This window comes from Corapipo altera, unplaced genomic scaffold (genome assembly GCF_003945725.1).
Source record: "Corapipo altera isolate COAL_440 unplaced genomic scaffold, ASM394572v1 113, whole genome shotgun sequence".
Lineage (NCBI taxonomy): Eukaryota > Metazoa > Chordata > Aves > Passeriformes > Pipridae > Corapipo > Corapipo altera.
Window position 1 is genome coordinate 2,864,987 of NW_020884895.1, and position 19,640 is coordinate 2,884,626.

The following is a 19,640-nucleotide window of genomic DNA, read 5'->3' on the forward strand; positions in this document are numbered from 1 at the left end:
AAGAAGAGCCAAAGACAAAGGAAATATCTCATTTTTTTAAGCAAGATGGTACATCTCTAACCCCTCTGCTCACATATCTCCACAAATACAGCAAAGTTTGGCCACCACTTGCACTTGGGGTGCTCTGCAGCTTCATGCAGGTGGGCAGCTCAGGGGAAGATGCTTCATGGAGCTTGCAGAAGCAGGCCTGTGGATTTGCCTACAGAAATATCACTCCACCAAATTTCAGACAGAGTAAAAAAAAAAAAAAAAAAAAAGAGACTGAAAGAAACAAAGAGACCCAATAATTTATTGGCAGAACTGAAAAGGGGCATTTGAAAACCACAGGGCTGACTCTCAACTGGGATGCTCCGCCCAGCTGCAGAGAGATTTATAATACTGGTATCCCTCAGCAAAAGGCTCCGATGTTGAGGCAGAATCCCAGAGATCCTGCATGCCATGTAGAGAAAGAGAGGAAAGTGCTGCAAGATGCGGCCCCAAGGGCACGCTGCTAATTGAAAGGCTGGCCTCCCGCCCCACTGCTAAAAAAAGTTTGTGTAAGACAAAATCGGCCTCTATTGTCACCGCTGTTGGAGGGCTTGATGGATCCTTCCTCCAGGGAGGAGTGCGAGAGTGGCCCATGAGTCCCTTCAGAGGTCGAGGGCACTGGTAGAGACCCCTCAGTGCTTTCAACATGGAGAGAGGAGCTTAGTGCCAACTCTTGTTCTCACAATGTGATTTTTGTGTTTCGAAAGCTTGAATTATCCCTGGAAAACAGAGAGAAGAAAGAGGTTAAGAGATGTGCATTCCTTCAGATCACAGCACCTCCCCATTCTACCCACCAAAGCTATCAGTGTTGCCATCCCAGTATGTCACTCAAATGCTCATTAAACCTCCTATGCAGATCTGCTTCCTAACTTGAGACTTTTCACACAAGTCAACCTGTCACTCCAGAACACTTGGAACAGCGGGAGATCCTGGTTTATCCCCACTCAATGACAAGAAAGAAGTGTCATCTCATGTGAGCAAAGCATATAATAGAATCTGGCAACCTCCCTGATGGATTCTGTTGTTTAAACAACTTGCAAAGTCTCTTCCTTACCAAACATTTGATTTCAGGGATTCTGCTTGGAGCACAAATATACCGTCAGACCAACCTCTTCCTGCCTCTGTCCCTCGTATTTAATCATACTGTCAACGAATTTAGCTCCCTGGTCTCTACTACCTTAAAAGAATATCTAATCTGACAAGGGCGTTTCTCTCAATTTTAAAATGAAGAGTTTCTTCAGCAGCTTCTACTCACATGAGTACAGCCATGAGTCACAGGGGCTACTGACAATGAAAGGACTGCTGGTCTACAGCCTTCCTCTATAGACCTGCAGCACGGGGCAGCAATGGAAGATGGGGTTACACAAACCTGTGTGAATGCTCACTGCCAGCCTCGGAGCAGCAGCAACAGGCAAAGCGTATTTACACATTAACAGAGACGTGGTGTGTTGGAAACAAATGAGATTACAATTACTTTGAGAGGATAGGTTTGGCAGCTATTCCCATAAACAGGAACAGAGCAGTAAAGTGCCCAAACCAAACACCTTGGGATGCCCCAACACAAACCAGACCGAACAGGCAGAGCTGGGCTGAAGAGCAAAGGCAGCAGCTTCGGTAGCAAGGTGCTCTGCAGGACTGTGAAATCCTTTAAACCCTTGTGTGCTGCTAGGAGCTGCACGGCAGCTGTACCAGCACAGCACAGTGCAGACTGGAACACCTCCAGGAGGTGGGCTCAGGAGCTGGAAGTGCAGAAGGAAGTGAAAAACACTTTGTAGAGTTAAAAAAGTTACTTTGGTATGACATGACAGCAAAAACCATGCTGGAGGCCATCTGTAGAAGACTAGGGTTCACCTTCGCACTTGCCAGCAAAGTAGGTTGTGCTGCCATTTGGGAACATGATTCAGGATTCATTAACTGGATTCCGGTTAATTTGCAACAGTGGTTTGGCTTTCTATCCCATACTGGACTTTCACACATGCCATCTGTCACTCATGACAGCACACTTTGGTCAGTTCTTGGACATTTCCTCTTCTTTTGCCTTTACTGGGGTGTTCCAGGCCCTCTGATCATCCTTGCTCAGCACAGGCAACCCAATACAGCTGAGAGCTAAATCAACTCTGCTACTGCTCTCCTATACCCTTGGCACATTTACTGCCTTCAGAGGCTGACGTTTCATCAAGTGAGCTGGTTTCCTCTTCTGGAAGGTCACCTGAATGTCATCTAACAATAGCAACACTACTAAGGGTCTGTATAACATTTTGTAACCACTGATCCTCACAAAAAGCCAAACCTGTGAGGAGAGAGAGAGATTTTCACCCATGACTTTGGAGCAAGCTATGGGAACACTGCTTGCTCAACACTGTTGGGGGAGGTTTTGGGATCCCAAGCGGCTCCTCAGAGCTCAGCTGTGTTGGAGCAGCTGCATACCACTGCCCAGGAATGTAAATGCTTCCTTCCACCGGATTCCTCTGCTCTGGCACTCAGCAGTGCAGTGATCCCACTTGGCTACTACCAAATGCAACTCTCATGGCCAGCCTTCTTGCTGGCCCTTTTTAAGGAAAGGGCCTGCCATCAGGGAAGTGGGCACTGGAGGGGAAAAACAACCCGAGCTACAAGGCTCCCAGCTGCCCTGAGCTCACCTTGGCTATTTTCTCTGCACATCTCGGCTGCCACTACCAGCGGTAGCTGGTGGTCTTCTCATTACCCACAACCTTATTTCTACATATAATAGTTACTCTGTGTCCTTTCTAAACAAGTTTTTATTGACCACTAATTTATTCTGCTCCAACCCACTGTTAAGAGAAAAGGCAGTATGTCAAGCTCTAGGTGTCTCTCTGTGTCCATCACCTGGATGTGCTTAGGATTCATTTACCACTCCATACCTGCTTACAGTCAACCCTAGGCAACACACCCAAGCTGAAGACATACCTCTCAGCCTCCTGGGACCAGGTCTGGTGAGGCAAGTGCCTCACACAGAGGAAGGACACATCAGCAATATAGCACCCAGCAAAAGAGCACAACATAAAATGCTGGTGGTCCGGTCAAAAAAAATAAATTTAAAAAATCATTTTGATCTTTGAGAAAGAATGAATAGCAGAATGGGCCCACCATTGGGCCCATAAGGCAAGAGAACATGCCAGCCCACAGGAAGGAGGTTGGAAGCTGAGAGGTATGCTATGAAGTCACATAGGAAAAAAGATGAGGCCCTACCCTGGGTGTGACAGAGGGAGGGGGAGCGTTCGATCAGCGGCCACTGCTGTTCACCAGGCCATGAAACTCCTCCCAGGCCCTGGCAAGCCAGAGGGAAAAAAAAATGAAATAAAAAACAAAAAATAGCACTTCAGATCAAAGGCTTCTTAACTTTTAACGAGAGCAGAAACATTCAATGGCGTTTGAAAGGCACTTGTCTTCAGAGAGCAAGGCAATATTCTCTGATAGCCCTAGTGGATAGAAGCATCCTTAAAACCCAGCCAAACATCTGACAGCGCGAGGCAGCTTTAGCGTTCTGCACAGACATGAAGCGTTCCCACTGGCTGCTGGTGATAAAGCCACATTAATACCCAGAGACAGGTATGACCTTCCTAGTCACAAATGGAATATCCATTTCCTACTGCTAATAAAATAGCCAATGTTACATCTTCCTGGAGGATTATCACATTCCTTGGCTGGTTAAACTCAGCCAGTTACGGGCCTCGTGCTTTACCACATACTGCATATGCAGGTAATCCCCCCAAAAAGGGCTTCTTTTAATGCCACATGGCTTAGTTATTACGAAATTCTTCAATCAGGCAGCAGAATCCAATTGTTATTAGAAAGTCTCATTTCCTATTGTAAACCTGCATTGTTAATGACAACCCAATAAAAACATCACAGCCATTTGAAACAAAAATGTTTTCAGGTAAGTTGGAGGGACAGGCCTAACGCTGCATTCCCTGGTGGAGAACGTTACTGACAGATGAAGTTAGCAGACTGAGAAATTGCTGTCGGTTTTACGAAGGCAGCATACTGAAAGCCCTCTCAGGAAAAAGATGCTGAGGTTAATGTGAACGTGACTATTACCTTCTGGGATCAGAGACATCAAAGAACCTCATAGTTCTCCATGCCCAGCAAAACAGTACTGATGCCTACAGCACATGCCAAGCCATTTTCTGAATCCACAGATTCCAATGGAGCTGCAGGGACCTTCAAGTAAACCCAGGTCAACCATAAACTCAGATCACTCTGCAGATTTTGTTGTTGGTACTTACCAGCTACCTCACATTTTGTTTTGTGCATTGCCTCATCAGGCCACTGCAACACAAGAGGAGATTCCAGAAATGGAAACCCTGGGTTAGTCAGCATCTGTGCCAAAACCAGACCACCAGACTGGCTCTTCCATGAGCCTCAGAATCAAGCTCCAAATCAGCATTTGCAAAAGCAGCTCAGTGTCTTATGCTCTTTCCCAGCAAAATCATAGCCCAAATAAACACAGAGACATTGTGGGTACAACTGTGTCTCTCCAGAAGAAAGTTAGGGAGAAGAGAAACTCTGGATATGAAGCCCTCTTAGCTGCTGAATATGGGTTGGAAGGCTTTGCACATCTCCAGCCTTGTCAAAAGGTCTCCACCTTCATGTCTTCCCTCCAATCTCCCAGGCCTCATATTTCTGCCACATTCCCATCATCCACAATCACATCTTCTCTTTTTCCTGTCCCATAGTCCTCCCCAAACTTGTAACTTCTGTTCTCAGCAGGAGGGACACAAGGACAGATTATCTGTCAACAAAATCAATAATTTATTACCCCTTTCAAACTAAGGAGTTCCCTGTTCCAACAGCCCAATAACATCATGCACACAGTCCTTCATCTGCCAAGTCCTCACAGATGTAGAGAAAAAGCTTATCCAGCCAAGAATTCTTAAGCCAAGACCCTCATACATATTATAGTACTAATGACTCCAACTATCTGCTGACTTGACTGAAAAAATCCACCAGGATGTGTCCGCCCTGACGTACCTAAGCTATGCTAGCAGAGTGAACTGCTCTCCATCCCACACCCAACAAGGCTGCCAGTTCAGTCCGCCTGGCAGAATCTTTACGACCTGTGACATGCCAAAGGCACAGTGCCAGAGAGACTAAGAGGTTATTTTTATGTATAGACATTTTTAGTACCTTATTGCCGTACTGTCTGTGCAGCGATCAAATACTCAGTGAATTGATCCCCAACACTTAGATTATTCCCACTGAACAGATGGGAAATGGAAACATTAGCAGGCTAAATAAAGTCAGCCAGTGCTGTTCTTCCACACTCATTCCTGACCCACAACTGCTGAAACTTCCCACTGCCGAGGGTCAGGACCTAGGCAGGGTTCCCTTTATCCTCAGCAAGTAAGCTGGAGAAAAAAAAAATGCAAAAAAGAGCCACTATCTCCTCACAAAAAGAAAAAAAGAAAAAAAAAAGAGGAAGGCTCCAGCAAAAAGAGGAAGAACAGAACAGACACAGCCACTTGAACGGACTTTCCAAATCACCATTGTGCAAGCCGCACTAGCTGTTTTCTCCAACCACCTTCAGTCTGTACGTCACAGCAGTTTCCCCAGCTCAAAGAGGATTCAGAGAGTTCATAGTGCACTCATGCACCTCACAACAGGCACGAAGGTCTGATCCTTCTGGCAGCCCACATGCAACCTCCCAGCACACTGACTGCTCGTTACGCTCTGCAGGTGTCCAGGGCAGCACAGCCTCTTCCTAGGTGCTCCCCTTGGGATTTCTTCACAGCCAGACAAACACTTTGTGACTAACAGCTTTTAAAAAAAATAACCTAGGATAGTCTCCTAGCCTGATATAATTCTTTCACCTACCTGGCAGTATCTGTAGCAAAGGCAAATAGAGAAGCCATCATGACTTCCAAATGAACAAAACTGAACTGTCACTTCTTTGGTAAGAGACAGGCCACCAAGATAAGGAAGCCTTTCACAAAGTCATGCACTTCTAAATAAAGCATACTATGAGTGATGGAGAACGAATCAATGAATCCATCAATTCAAAGCCCGGGTCTATAGAAGTGCTCTTAGACTTGCAGCACCTGGAAACATTACTGGAATTGGAGAATGGAGCGATAAATGAATTAAGCCAGAACTGCAGAGACTTGGGAGAAGAGGACAGCTATCAGATCTGGAACCTCACTGCTCTCCTCTAGATTTTATTCCTGCTCTCAGACTTGAAGGAATGAGGGTGAAATGCAGCTCTCCAGACTGGCAAGACCCAAGGCAACCTGCCTTTCCCTGACAGGCATCAGACAGTGTGTAAGGGTCCCACTGGGCAACCATCTAACTTTAGACAAGGTTAACCCTGCACACATCATTTAAGACACAGTCAAAGGCACAGGTGACACAAGCAGGACAGCAATACTGAGGAGTTCTCCCAAGGTTTTGCAAATTGGCAAGCAAATGGAGACCAGTGCTATAAAACCGTAACAGTTATAGAATTAGCTGTACTCTGCTGTGACAAGGGAGACCTCACAAGAACTCTACCATCAGCTGACTGTCTCACAAACACTGATCTTCTTGCCCAACATCTGCCACTTCCACGGGTATTTCTCTTCCTTGTCACTTTTTTTGTCATTTCTCACTTTTTTTGTCCTGAGAACCTCAACCCTCTGGTCTTCTTACAGTCCACACCCTTATTCCCTTCATAGGGTATCTGCTTGTTTGGTAGCTAAAACAGTCTGAGGCCATTTCCTCCAACTGCCTGCAGTGAAATGAACCCAGTGCCAGCTCTATTAAGATCAACTATTCTTCTCATTTACTCGAGCCATCCCATTAGTTATCAGTGGTGACTTTGAAAGGAAAGGATAGTTTCATACCCTGCTCAGCTCTCACTGCAGCAGGCACTTACGAATAACTGAAGCTTTGTTTTCAGAAAAAGCAGCCTTGCTTTAGAGCTGACAGGACGATCCATAACGTCACACAGCAACCAAAACATTTCTGGACCAGCCCTCTCAGTGGCAGCCTGCTGATGGCCACCGGTCTGCTCCCTCCCGGTATAGGAAGCAATGTTGCTGAATCTGCCTGGGATTCCTGGATGGTACTGTGGGTGAGAGCTCTCACCACAGGAGATGGTCACTGACCACACAGTTATCAGTGCAGAAAAGAAAGGCTGATTACCCCAGGAAGGGCAAAGGTGTATGCAAGACAGACAAGAACTTCATGCTGCAGTGCTCAAAAGTCAAATATTACAGTGTTCACTTCCCTTCCACCCCTCTCTGAACTGCAGTTCACTGACTACAGACACCTGATTGTTTTCAGTGGCTTCAGTGAGACATTGCCAGGCTGTGCCTGGAAATATCCTGCTTTCAAAAAAGCACAGTGCCCCTCCTATGGCAGCAAAAGAGGTTGGGGTTTTTTTCTTTGATTCCAAACCACAGGAAGTACCACTGTCCATAACCCACTGTCACTTCTGGACCTTGTCACCTCCAAGGTTAACAACGCTGATGAACAGAGCCCATGAAGTGGTTCACTGCATCCGTGTGCACCTCTCTCAGTCCACCTCTGAGGGAACAAAGAGAAGTGATTTCTCTCCAGCTACTGAAACAAGGCAGCCCACAAAATGTCACATATGTACTCTTCAGGTGCTCAGCACTGTAACGTCTAAGGTACTATAAATCCCTTGGAATTAAACAGAGTCCAAGAGATTGTTCTAGCTCTCCTAGCAAGATTGGAAACTCATACAGACTAAGCTGACCCTTCCACTCGCTGGGATTTAGGCAGCTTGTCAATATCACAAGCAAGAGAAAGGACAAACACAGGAAAATTGCAATGAAAGATCTGCTTATCTAGCTAAATGCACAAGCCCCATCACTGAGAGCGGGAAGGACAATGCAGAACAGCTCCTTGGAATAGCTGTGATGCAACAGGTACTTTTCAGATGCCACTTGGCAGCACTGCTGCTTTCTGAAACAAAAGGGGCTGCAGCCTCACTGACAACTCATGAAAAATGGTGTCTAAAAATGATTTAATATGAAATGCATCATCACAAAAGGAATATATAAAACCTGAAACACAGGGCTCAGGTTCCACAGTGAGGGGCATGCTAGTAATTTCTACAGAAGTGTTCATTTACAGTGTGTCAAAAGCTAATCCAGGTCAATTCACCACCTAAAAGTCAAGGTTTTGAGAAACGCCTGCTCTTTTCTCACTAAGCGTGCTCCCTTCCCTGAAGCACAATCAATGCCAATCAAACCCTGCACATGAGCAGAGCTCTAGCGGAGAGATGCAGCCCATACAAATGAAAAATGCCACAAGCCCCCCCCCTCAAAAGGCAGCCCTGACAAAGCCTACAGCACAGCTCTTCCATTAGAGCTCTTCATGAAACACAGCCAGAGTGTGAATATAGAGTGCTGGCTAGAAAGCCCTCCCGAGTCATAAATCACATGGTACATGTGCAGCATAAGTGGAGTTTATTCATGACGGACAGTATTTCAACAAGGCTTGATAGATGGGTGAGGAAAAGGAGCCAGATTTTATGGAGGATGGAACTAGTTACACAAGAGATTCTTCATTAGTGAGAGAACCTTAATGACATGAAGAGAAGCCAAGCAGAATCAGACTGAAAGCTGGGGCTGTCCTGCTCTTCTCTGTCACAAAGCAGCCACCGTCACTTCTCTGCAGCTGCTGCCCCTTTGCTGCCTGCTGGTACCAGGCAAGGGAGGCATAAGAGGTCAGTCTGTGCATCACTACACAGAAAATCCACTGACAGCAGTTCTGCTCTGAATTTACACCAGTGCCGTTTGAAGGGGATGTTGGACAGCACTGCAATCAGACTGCTGCAGCTCAAGCAAGGCAATGGGAAAATAGGGGCTTTTTTGATGCCCTACATGGCAAAAGGTTAATTGCTTAGATCTACCTGACTAGGACACCATCAAACCAGCTTCTGTCTAACCCTCCTACCCACAGAAGAATGAGTGGGAGACGAGCCAGTTGGCCTCTGTTTAAGAACTGCTCCCAGCTGTAATCTGAACTACTAAACTTGATACCCCAAACACCTGTTATTCTCACACAAGCTTGTTTTGCACCATACATCAGCAACACAAAATGAAGCTTGGATGCTATGCAGGAAGAGAGGGCAGGAAGCACAACATGTTACACTGGTGTAGAGAAATAAGGCCACACTGCTGGATGCACCATCACTCAAGGCCTGACACCTGCCAGAGCAAGAGCAGTTACAAACATTGCTACAGCAGCCTTTTCTGTGCTACAAAGTGCTGGTGGCAATAGCGTAAAAGAGAAAGGCCACAACATTCCCATTCTACTTTTGCTACATGAACCACCACAACAACTTAGGACAGCTGGCTCCATACACAGCTTTCCCTGCAGAGACTTAGAGAAGTCAAACACCTCCTTCCTCTCACCACAAAGCCACATCACCAGTCTGCAGTCTGCTGCTGCTGAACAAGAGTAAAATACTCTGCTGAGTGTCCACGAGAGCACTTCGCTATTTCCCAACATGGACAGAGAGCCCATAGTGCCCTCTCCTGGCAGAAAGTGCATGAGAAATGTTACTGGCAAAGTCATGGAAAAAAAATCATCTCCTTCCCTCCTCTTTCCCACACACTCAGGAGGGAGGGCCACATGGAACACTAGATGCCTACAGGCTGTTCCAGCAAGATCTTTGTATAATTACTAATTTACCCACACTCAAAACTGGCCACAACCAGCAGCCAGCTGTCTGCTAAAACCAAGACTGATGTCACCAAACTGTCGGACAGCACACTGATGACAGGGTGATTACGTGGAAACAACAAGCCATCATAATGAAAGGAAGTCATGAAAACTACTTGGCACCCTGATTACAAGCTAGATTAGAAAGCTCATTGCCCTATCAGTGTCTTATTAATTTGTTTCACTTTTTCCAGGTGCACCTTTTCAAGTGTTAATTTAACCAATATGACCTAATCAGTGTATTGGTTTATAAAACTGAAGAAAAAAAAAAGAAAAAAATTACATAACTCACCTCTAACTAATACCTATATATGCAATTTTGCGTCACTTTGTGGAAAATAAAAGTCACCCTGAATGGCCTGGTATGGTAAGCTCTAACACATTTATTTAAAAATACAGCTGTCCTCTCTGTGTACCGTGATCTTCTAGTCTTGTTAAAGAGCCTCTGTCACCAGGGCCTGGAAGACTTAATATACGACGTTTATTATGATTAGAAATCATTTGTACAGCACTGTAAATTCACACAGCACTTTCCCAAGACCATTTATAAGTCTAATGGCACTATAAATCCCCGTTAGCTTCTGCACTTTATTCCCCAGAATCTCTTTTTATTCAAATGATCTCGTTGTCCCCCCCCACTGCAATCTTGTCTTTGAATACATCAGGCCACAGTCCCACCCTGGGCTGCCGATCGCCCAGGTGACAGGCTGGGTGGATTGCTGAAATACCCCTGGACTACACACTTAAAAAAATAAGCTTTTGCTGTTAGAACCAGAAGTCCCTAACAACAGCACGATAACATCACAGGTACTTGGCTTTCAAAGCGTGCTGGCAACAACTGCTGCTGTTTGCAGGGAACAGCCCTAAGGCACACGAGCACTTCTCTCAGTCCCTGCCACCCGCGCTGACTCAAGCAACACGTGCGACCTGCAGCACCCCCCCTGCCCCCACACATACTTGATGCTATCGGTGTGGGTTTTGTATTCCATGATGGTGTTGGGAGGTAGGTTGAGCACTCTTCGTAACGTGTCGCGTATCCGCGCTGTCGTGGCCTGGTCGCTGGCTGTCTTGTTCCATATGGAGATAATGTCCTCCTGCGGAACAGCACGGGAGGGGTGGGCAGGTGGATGCACTTTCTGCAGCCCCGTCAAACAGGAGCACGTGCCAGCCCTCAAAAGCACTTACCTGGAATCGGACAGAGACGACCGCCCCGCAGATTTCTTCCCCCACCATAAACTGTTCTCCCAGCATGGCCAGAATGAGATTCTCCCAGCATCGCGACGCTAAGCCCTTCCGCAGACGGATAATCCATTTACCACCGTTTTTGTTGGCATCATCCTAGCAAGAGGGGCAAGAAATTGATTTGTTTTCTTCGAGCTATTTTTCTACTACCCATAAGGCAGCAGAGCCACAAATAGGAGCAGATATTGATTGGGTGGGGCAAGGGACAGAACGGAGGTATTTTCAAGCAAAAGCATTTCACTTCTCCCCCAGACAAGCAGAGACAGAGGCAAAAGACTTACTTTGAATACGAAGTATTTGAAACAATGGCTCTCAGCATTCCAGATAAAGCTCTATTCTCTGAAGACTTGAGCTCTAGTGTTTTGATTTCACTAGCAAAGACTAACACCAGCCTACCAATCTACACACAGATCCAGAGGAAAGGACCTTAAAACTATTCCTAAAACTAAGATTGATTCCCCATTTGTCTAATTCCCTGTATATGTAGTTCTGCTTGTAAAACAGGAGAAATCCCTCATCATAGAACATGGAAGCTCAGGAAAGAGTTTTCAAAGTGATATTTAAAAGCAAGCAAAAAGTAGACAAACATTTTCCTTCCACATTTCTAGGAATGGGCTCACAAGAAGGAACCAGTTTGTTCTCTGGGAACCACTGACAGTATCACACATCATACAGCTGAATGTTTGTTGCAGGCTGTGGTGACCAAGGGAAATAACCAAAAATGAAGGGAGAGAGTAAAAGAAAAAATTTATGCTAAGCACCCAGTCTGTCACCTAAATATTGTGAATCTGTATTTTGCACCTGATAATCAGCTGGAAACTGCTACAGCCTCCCCTGCTCCCCAGAACATAGAGCTGTGTCAAACAGCTTCTCCTCTGTGCAGAACACTGTGGCATTGTCTTGTACAACACTGTAGCTTGGAAATCTTACAAGATGAGGGGGGAACAAATTCCATCCAAAGCTGAAGACAGAGAGGTAGGAACAAGTCAAAGAGGTGGCAGTTAGGAAGTGGAAGGGAAGACAGGTATAGAACAGACACAGAGAAGAACAAAGGATGACAGAGGGGGACTGCAGAAAACAGGACATCCATAGTCAAATCACCAGCAATCCCTTCTCCCAAGTTGGGACACATCTCAAAGATGCCAGGCAAAGCAGCCCAACCCTTCTTAATGAAATAAAATTAACTTTATTTTAGCTTTAAAGCTTCTCTAGGGCTCAGATAAAACCGAACATTTGTGTGCTCTCATTGGTCACTGCTGAGACAGCAAGTGCTAATGAAGCAATCCTGAGGAAACATGGAAGGGCCAGAATGATGGCAGCATTCACCTGACTCCTAGTTTTCATGTATGTGCTAAAGCCTGCTCTGAAAGGGGAAAGCATCAGCTCCAGACAAACCTCAACAACACAAGTTCTGGGAATGTGGCATACTCCCATGAGATGCAAACTACTTTCAGTTAAATGTCCTTGTTTTCCAAGTCGTGAACATCACACTTTAGCCTTTAAGCTGGGAGTTGGGTTTAACTCTTCAAGCTTTCCACAATGACTAGTGGGTATCAGAAGAGAGAGTGATGTTCCTCTAAATATCTCAAAGGTGGTTTAAGCAGGTTCAAGGCTATGAAGAGAGCAGTGATTGGGAGACAGATGCTGTATCATGTGCTTTATGGTTACTGTTAGTTTTCTTTCAGGTTAAACAAGCTTCAGTTCAGTCAAGCATTTGATTTTCCTTTACCAGAATAACAATGATCTGCAGCCCAGTAAATCACCAGAGGACATTATGCTTAGTGCTTCTGACTTTACCAGAAAAGGCACAGATGGATGCAGAAAAAGATCAGCTACATACAGACACATATGTGCCTACAAGAATGGGAATAACTAAGGACCGGTTTGGAAGAGAAAAAGCACAAACAAAGCCCTACAAACCGTGCAGCAAAGGGAAGGCCAGCAGTGAGATCCCAGGTCCTCTTCTAGAAATACAAGAAGCGAGTGGGGCCACAAGTAAAAAAAAAAAAACAAAAGAATCTCTCCACCTCCATCTTAAAATGGCTACAGGGAAATGCTTTATAGAAATTCTGGTATCATTAACTTGTGGACTCTCTGGTTGACACATTATCAGAGCAGCTGAATCACCAGGAGTCCAAGGAGGGTTAAACGTTTTATATAAATTGTATTTGCAGTAACTGGCTATAAAACACCTTGCTTAAAATAATTGCCAACAAGGGTCACATATAAATTTCTCAGGACCAAGCAGTATAATTAGGTACTTCAGAGCAACACATAAAATTCTCATATTGTGAATGCTATTGGTCACTGCTGGGAGCAGGCCAGGAACTGGAAGAATGATTTACTGGGCCAAGATTTTTTTAAATTTTTTTAACAGACTTGGATAGGAAAAGAAGCAAACTACTGAGTTTGCTCAGTAGTTTGGAACAAAAAAAAAAAAAAAGGCAAATAAAAGGCTAAGTTGTTTTTCCATTTCCAGCTCTATGTGCAACTGTAGGCTTTTAACCACATGCACCTCTGCCTTCCTTAACTGAAAAAGCAGGGTTGGTTTTTATAAGCTTTGTTGAATTCCACTTAGAAAGGTCCAACCCTTCTAGAGGAAAGGCCTGCACTGGTGTCACTGGAGGCACTAAGGGGCAAGTGTCTGTATTGGGAGGCACAGAGCTTAGCTGGGGTCCAGGCAACACTGCGGACCTACAGGCAAAGAGTTCAGCAACCTTTGTGGGGGGTGGCAACCAGCAAATCCCACACATTCCCTCTCTGGCAGCACATCCCAGGACTGCCAGGTCACATGGGACAGACCTCTCAGGACAAGTTAACAGGAAACCCTGAAGAAAGGACTGCATCCAAAAGAAGCCAGTGGAGTGCCATTTAATGACAAGAGTCCTTTTACTGTAGAAGGTTCCCTCCAAAATACTCTGGGAAAATATTCAGGCAGAAATGAGAGCTCCAACTCACCTCCCACATGGGTTTGATGCCCTCTTTGAAAAGATGGAAGTCACTATGGCCTGTCAGGTCCCCAGGACGTACCATGTGACTGTAAAACCGCCAGAACTGCTCCACCTGCAACAACAGGAACCACACAATGAGGCTGCTCAAACTGTTCACAGTCCAGATTCCTACAGAAACAGGCTTCCATTTCTCCACCAGCTGGCCAGTAACCTTCCCTTCTTCTGTTGTACTCTCCTGTCACAAGGGTGTTGATTAGGAAACACATAAGGCAGCAGTAGGATCAGAGCTTGGGTGCCTGTTTCTGACTGGCTCCATTTCCAGATCACCACTTGAAACATTCAACAAGTGCCTCTAAAGTCACACGGTGTTTGTCTGAAGAAATCCACGCTAAGATAACAGCTGCTCTGGAGAACAGTTCCAATTCCATATCTTGTAAATCCTACTGCCCAAACTTTCAACAACTGGATATGTGTCAAATGCATCAGCTACAGCCAAGCCTCCACACCCTGCATAACCACTGCTCTCTGTGACCATGGAGACTGCAGGAGCATCCAAATGAGACATTTTTTTAAATTTAATTTTACTGTATCCAGATTTTAAGACAAAATACATTCTCTGGTGGTAGTTTAAGATCTGTACACTTGGACCACTTCATTTGACCAGTTCCATTCTGGCATCCTTGGGTCAGACAATCTGACTGCAAGGAAAGGGAGTTATCTTTTATAATTCTTAAAAATAAAATTTATCCTTTGAGAATCTTTGAGTAAGAAAGGATTTTAGAGAGACAGATCTTTAGAACAAAATAAAAAATGGAAGACATTATACTAATTTCCATAGTTTAAGAGGACTCTACTCATTTAAGACAATGGTTATTAAGCAGACCAGCAGTGCAGCTGGAGGGGTCAGACACCACCCCAAGTACTTTTTCAGAGACCTTAATGACTCGGTCAGCAGTTGGAATTCTGCTCCAATCTCTGACCTCTGTCATCCCTTTTATAGCCAATAAAATTATGAACCAAGGCTGAGGAGGGGTCAGAAGCAATCTGTTTTTGCCAGACACATCCAAATGCCGTGTGGAAATTGCACTCCCAGAGTGGGGGAACATGCCCTCTAGTGGTTCACATTTCACAGCTTTTAGAGCTTTCTAAAGAAGCCATGAATAAATCTGAACGCAGACTTAGCTCAGGCAATTCCTTCTGAAGGTTGCTCTTCCTTCTCCTTAAACGGAATTTAGAACCAAACACATTACCAGCTCTGCTGGCCAGTCTCTCTCCATCCTGACAGAACTACAGCACTTCCAGCCTACAACAGCACCCACAAATTCTTTGCAGCAAAGAGCAGACAAAAGAATATGTGACATTTTTCCTCTAAGGAGCTAAAAATCAATGTTAAGTCTACACTGATTTAACAGAGTGAGAAGTTATTACTAGATCATCATGCAGTAGCCGCATTTTTCATTCACTGAACTGAAAGCACTTGCTCATGCAGGGTAATAGGAGCAGCAACTACCCACAACAACAGGCTCTTCTTCCCACTCTTATCCTCTGTGGATACAACAACACAACCCAGCTGCTCTAACGGGCATATTTTTATGCAGTCTCCAGAAGGAATAAAGGGGTATTTTTACAAATTCTCCCATTACAGAAGATATGTACTGGGGGTCAAAATCAACATTTACATGGGACCCTGAAAAAACTCGACAAATACCAGATCAAAAAAAAAAAAAAGGAAAAAAAAAAAAAAAAACCCACAAAAACAAAACAAGAAAGAAAACAGCCAACAGACTTCCTGACTTTGAGAATAGTATTTTAAGGGAGACATATTTTGCTTATATATCTTGGGCTCTTCATGACTGTTTTGCATTCCCAGTATCATACAACAAGCCAACACTGCCTTTCAAGGACACACTCAAATTTATTCCAGGAATAAACAACCACAAAGAATGTAAGAGGAAAGGGAGAGCAGTTTGCCTTTTAATGAACTTCACTGCAACACCAAACTGCACCTTGTCCATCACTTCCAGACAGACAACAGGCCTCCAGGTGTTTGCAAATACAAGAGGCCAGATGCCTGATCCAAACACAGTCTTTTTGGTGGGAATACAGGAAGCATGAGGGGGACTGTACAGTCTTTGCTTCACACATACACCCAAAAAAGCTGTTCCTTTCTTGCTGGCCTGTCCAGTCCTGCTCTAGCCAGCACATTTGACCTACATGGGAGCTCTCTTTTTTTGCAATTATTATTCCAGCTGCCACCATTACTGCAGGCACGGAGGTCTAGCACGGAGCAGAACTGCTAAAGACACATCATCTGCTGTAGGCAATTCAAGAGCTCATCTGTAAGTCTTGGCACATCACTGCCCCCTGCTCCTGACAGCGAGAGCACAGCCTGTGTGTGCACACACCCACCCCTCACACAGGGACTGAGCCAGCCACGACAACAGGGGTGTACTCACGGAGGCAAAGGTGCCGATCTGTTTGATGTTCTGCTCGTAGCTCTGGGAGCTCGTGGGCCGCCCGGGCGTTCGTCTGGAGTACCAGAAGGTGTAGTTGTACTGCAAGGGGTGCTCAGCTGGCCCGGGGACAACAGCCTGCAGGACAGAAAGAGCCTGGCTTACCCCTGACATGCTCCTCTAAAAGGGGAAGGGAAAAAATTACATCCGCAGCGTCAGAAGTCTACATGTTGCTGTTTTATAAACAAACTGATCCTCGTTCTTACAGAAAAATTCTGTCTCTCTTAATTGCCCAAAACAGCCTAACAATTAGGCTAGTTCAGAAATATTGGAAATTTGCAGTGCAGGGGTGGTTAAGGAAAGAATAACTTAACCAAGCAGAGCATCACAACAAAAGTGGCGGTTATAACTATTAGAGGCAGCACTACTGAATTTCCCTTTAGTCCTTAACTGTCTCCAAGGCAAAAAAAGACAAACCAAAAAGGGCAATGCAAGAGCTTTTCCAAAACAAGAAAAAATAAAAAAGACACTCTTCCCCTCTGGGAAGGACAAACCCTACTTACACTAATCTGTGATTCAAAAGCAATTATAAGTCTGGTGACACCAACTGCCTTAAGCAACCAACACCCCAGTGCTCTGGGAGAATTAATCTTGGAACTCGTTTTGTCAGCTTTGGCAAAACCCAGCAGTGGGCAGCGATCACTTTTCCATTTCCAAAGCACTGATTAATGATTTAAAAGACTTCTAATGATCACAAAAGAGGCTAATGAGAGCTCATTACCCAGGAGTCGAAACTTACAGAGAAAAATCCAACCAAAGCCCTTATCTTGTATCACTTGATACTGTTACAGGTTGCCTGGGCTTGAATCCCTTCTCTCCGCTTGCAAGTTTACAAGGATTGCATTACTTTAGACAGAGCAGCTTTCCTGAAAACAAGATTATACGCCCTATGCCTTCCTGACCATGCTACAATACACACACAGAGACACATCTTATGAGTTATTTCATCACTGCCGGGTAAACCAACTGCAAGCCTCTAGTGCCCTGTCAACCAGTCCTCCCCCCACACCCTCTGCCAAAATTTTTTTGGTGGAAAACAAAGGTTTATTTCTCATTCCTGTTCAAAAGCCTCGCAGAGTACTAGCTGTGTTTGTGAAGGGAGTATTCACTTCTCAGAATACAGACCTCCAAATGCTACATCAAATTGTGAAAGTCTAACATAGCCTCTGCCTTCATCACAGCAGTGACAGTGCGTTTAGAGACCACAGCCCTCCAAGACATATTTTTCTTTTCAACCCTGAACTGAGGGCTGACTCTCTAGCACTCCCACAGCAGGCTCGGGCAGTGGACTGATTGCAGATGGCAGCACCATACCTTCCTCTTGGTAGTACTCTGTGGCTTCTCCCGATCATTCTTTTCCTTCTCACTGTCTTTCTGTGTGTTATTCTCCTCATTCTGGTCATGGTCTCCACTATCATCATCTTTCAATCTGGTAAAGGAAAGGACAAAGAAAGCCAGTCTGGCACCACACAGCTGGGAAGGTTCACGCCAATCTCTGCTTCAAAGCTCCTCTGTGGCACAAGGGCCCCCAGCGTTTGGGAATCTGCACTTGACAGCCCACACAGTAAAAACTACTTCTACCTGGCATGGCCAGCGCCCATCACAGGCATCTTGGGCACACACTTTTTAGCTAAAGAGAGCAACAAAATAGCTTTTTAGAACAAACTCAAGTAATTTTTACTGATACTGACCTGCCACAGAAAACCCCAGCGACTTGTTAGGGAGGGACCACACGAAGAGCTGTCACTGTAACTCTGTAACTCTGCTGACTCTCCCACCCCGCTCCCCACGCCTCTCAGCATGGCACAGGCGAGCACACACTCGGCACCCCACGAGTCTCTCCGCCCGCCCATTCCCTGACAAGCGCCGGAAAAGACGAGCGCGAAGCGGGGCCACGAGGCAGCCCGCGGCTCCCCGGTGCGGGACGGCCACTGTCTCACGGTCTCCAGCCCTCGGGCCCGCACCCCCTCGGGGCCGGGCCGGGCCCCGGCTGCAGGGACCGGGCTGTGCGGCGCCGTGACTCATCGCGTCTGGCCCGAGGGGCGCCGGGGCAGCGGCGGGAGGCGCCGGCGGGGCACGGAGCCATGCGGACCCCGCGCCAGGAGCCGACCAGGGGACCCGGGGACGACACTCACGCGTCGAATTTGTTGTTCATCGTCGCTCGCTACCGCCGCCACCCCCGTCCGCCTCAGCGACTTCCTCCCCGCTGGGTCCGGCAGCCAAAACCTTCCGCCGCTTCCGCCAGCGCGGACACAGCCGCCCGCGTTTCCCCCCGGAGCCGTCAGTGCAGCGCACGGCGGGGCGGAGGGAGGGAACACCCTGCAGGGACCTCCCTTGAGGGTCAGGGCCGCCATCTTGGGTGTGGCGCTGGGTCGGAGCCGCCATCTTGCGTGTGGCGCGGGGAAAATAAAGCCGCCATGTTGGGTGTGGCGCGGCTGGCGCCAGGCTGCAGCCTCGTGATTTGTAAAGCGGGTTCACAAATAATTCGTACAATTAATTTGGCTTTGGTAGATACAGTTACACGTCAAAGGATTTGCACGAATTGCCTCCTGTGGTGACATGCAACCCCCATCCCGGCCGCCATCCCCATCCCCTTCATGCACAGTGAGGGGTGGCACAGAAAGTGGGAAAAACACTGTCCCTGTAAAGAGCCTGCAACGCCTGCAGTGTTAGTAAAGGATAACGGACACCTTATATAGAGGACAAGGGAGATAGTCCCTCCTCTAGCGTCTCCTTGAACTTTATGAATTCATCCCCATGTTACTCCATTAGCACAGAATCTTCTCACAGTACTTTGCGAGCATCTGACCCATAATTTCTCCTATCTGGCAGAGTTAGTAAATGGATTTCTCACTGATTCTGTTTCTCCACCAATTTTTGGTGTGGAGAGAGAGTCATACAAAATTCATCATCTGTGTAATCCAGCTGCTCATGCTAAGCAAGTAAAGCAAAGCAAAAAGCATAATAAATCACACAGTATTATAACTCTGTGTAACTCGTTCTGCTTAAAACTTATTCATTTATCCTAAACAGCTAATATCCCTCAACAGTCTATCTGTCAGAAGTATGAAAAAAGTGTGTTCAACATATGTAAGGTACTATATGTCCTCTGTTCTATAGTGTCTGAGTGTATTCACCCTTGCAAAGCACAGTAATGTGATGCTATTTTACTATTTAAAAGCCAAGGCAATGGGTGTCTCAGCAATATGCCTGA

General features: G+C 46.0%; 1 protein-coding gene across 2 annotated transcripts; it reads right to left on the reverse strand.

Moving 5' to 3' along the window:
* Positions 1-267: 267 nt before the first annotated feature.
* On the reverse strand, positions 268-18,655 carry EIF4E2 (eukaryotic translation initiation factor 4E family member 2). Of its 2 annotated transcripts, XM_027647336.1 has the most exons (8): positions 18,562-18,655; positions 17,741-17,855; positions 16,370-16,504; positions 13,921-14,025; positions 10,906-11,058; positions 10,678-10,814; positions 3,238-3,316; positions 268-746 (listed from the first exon to the last, which is right to left on the reverse strand). In XM_027647336.1, the coding sequence occupies exons 1-7, from the start codon at positions 18,579-18,581 to the stop codon at positions 3,271-3,273; spliced, it is 711 nt and encodes a 236-aa protein (XP_027503137.1). In that variant the 5' UTR covers positions 18,582-18,655; the 3' UTR covers positions 268-746; positions 3,238-3,270. The 2 variants fall into 2 exon arrangements, with proteins under 2 accessions (XP_027503137.1, XP_027503138.1); XM_027647337.1 differs by lacking the exon at positions 3,238-3,316.
* Between the last annotated feature and the right edge of the window lie 985 nt (positions 18,656-19,640).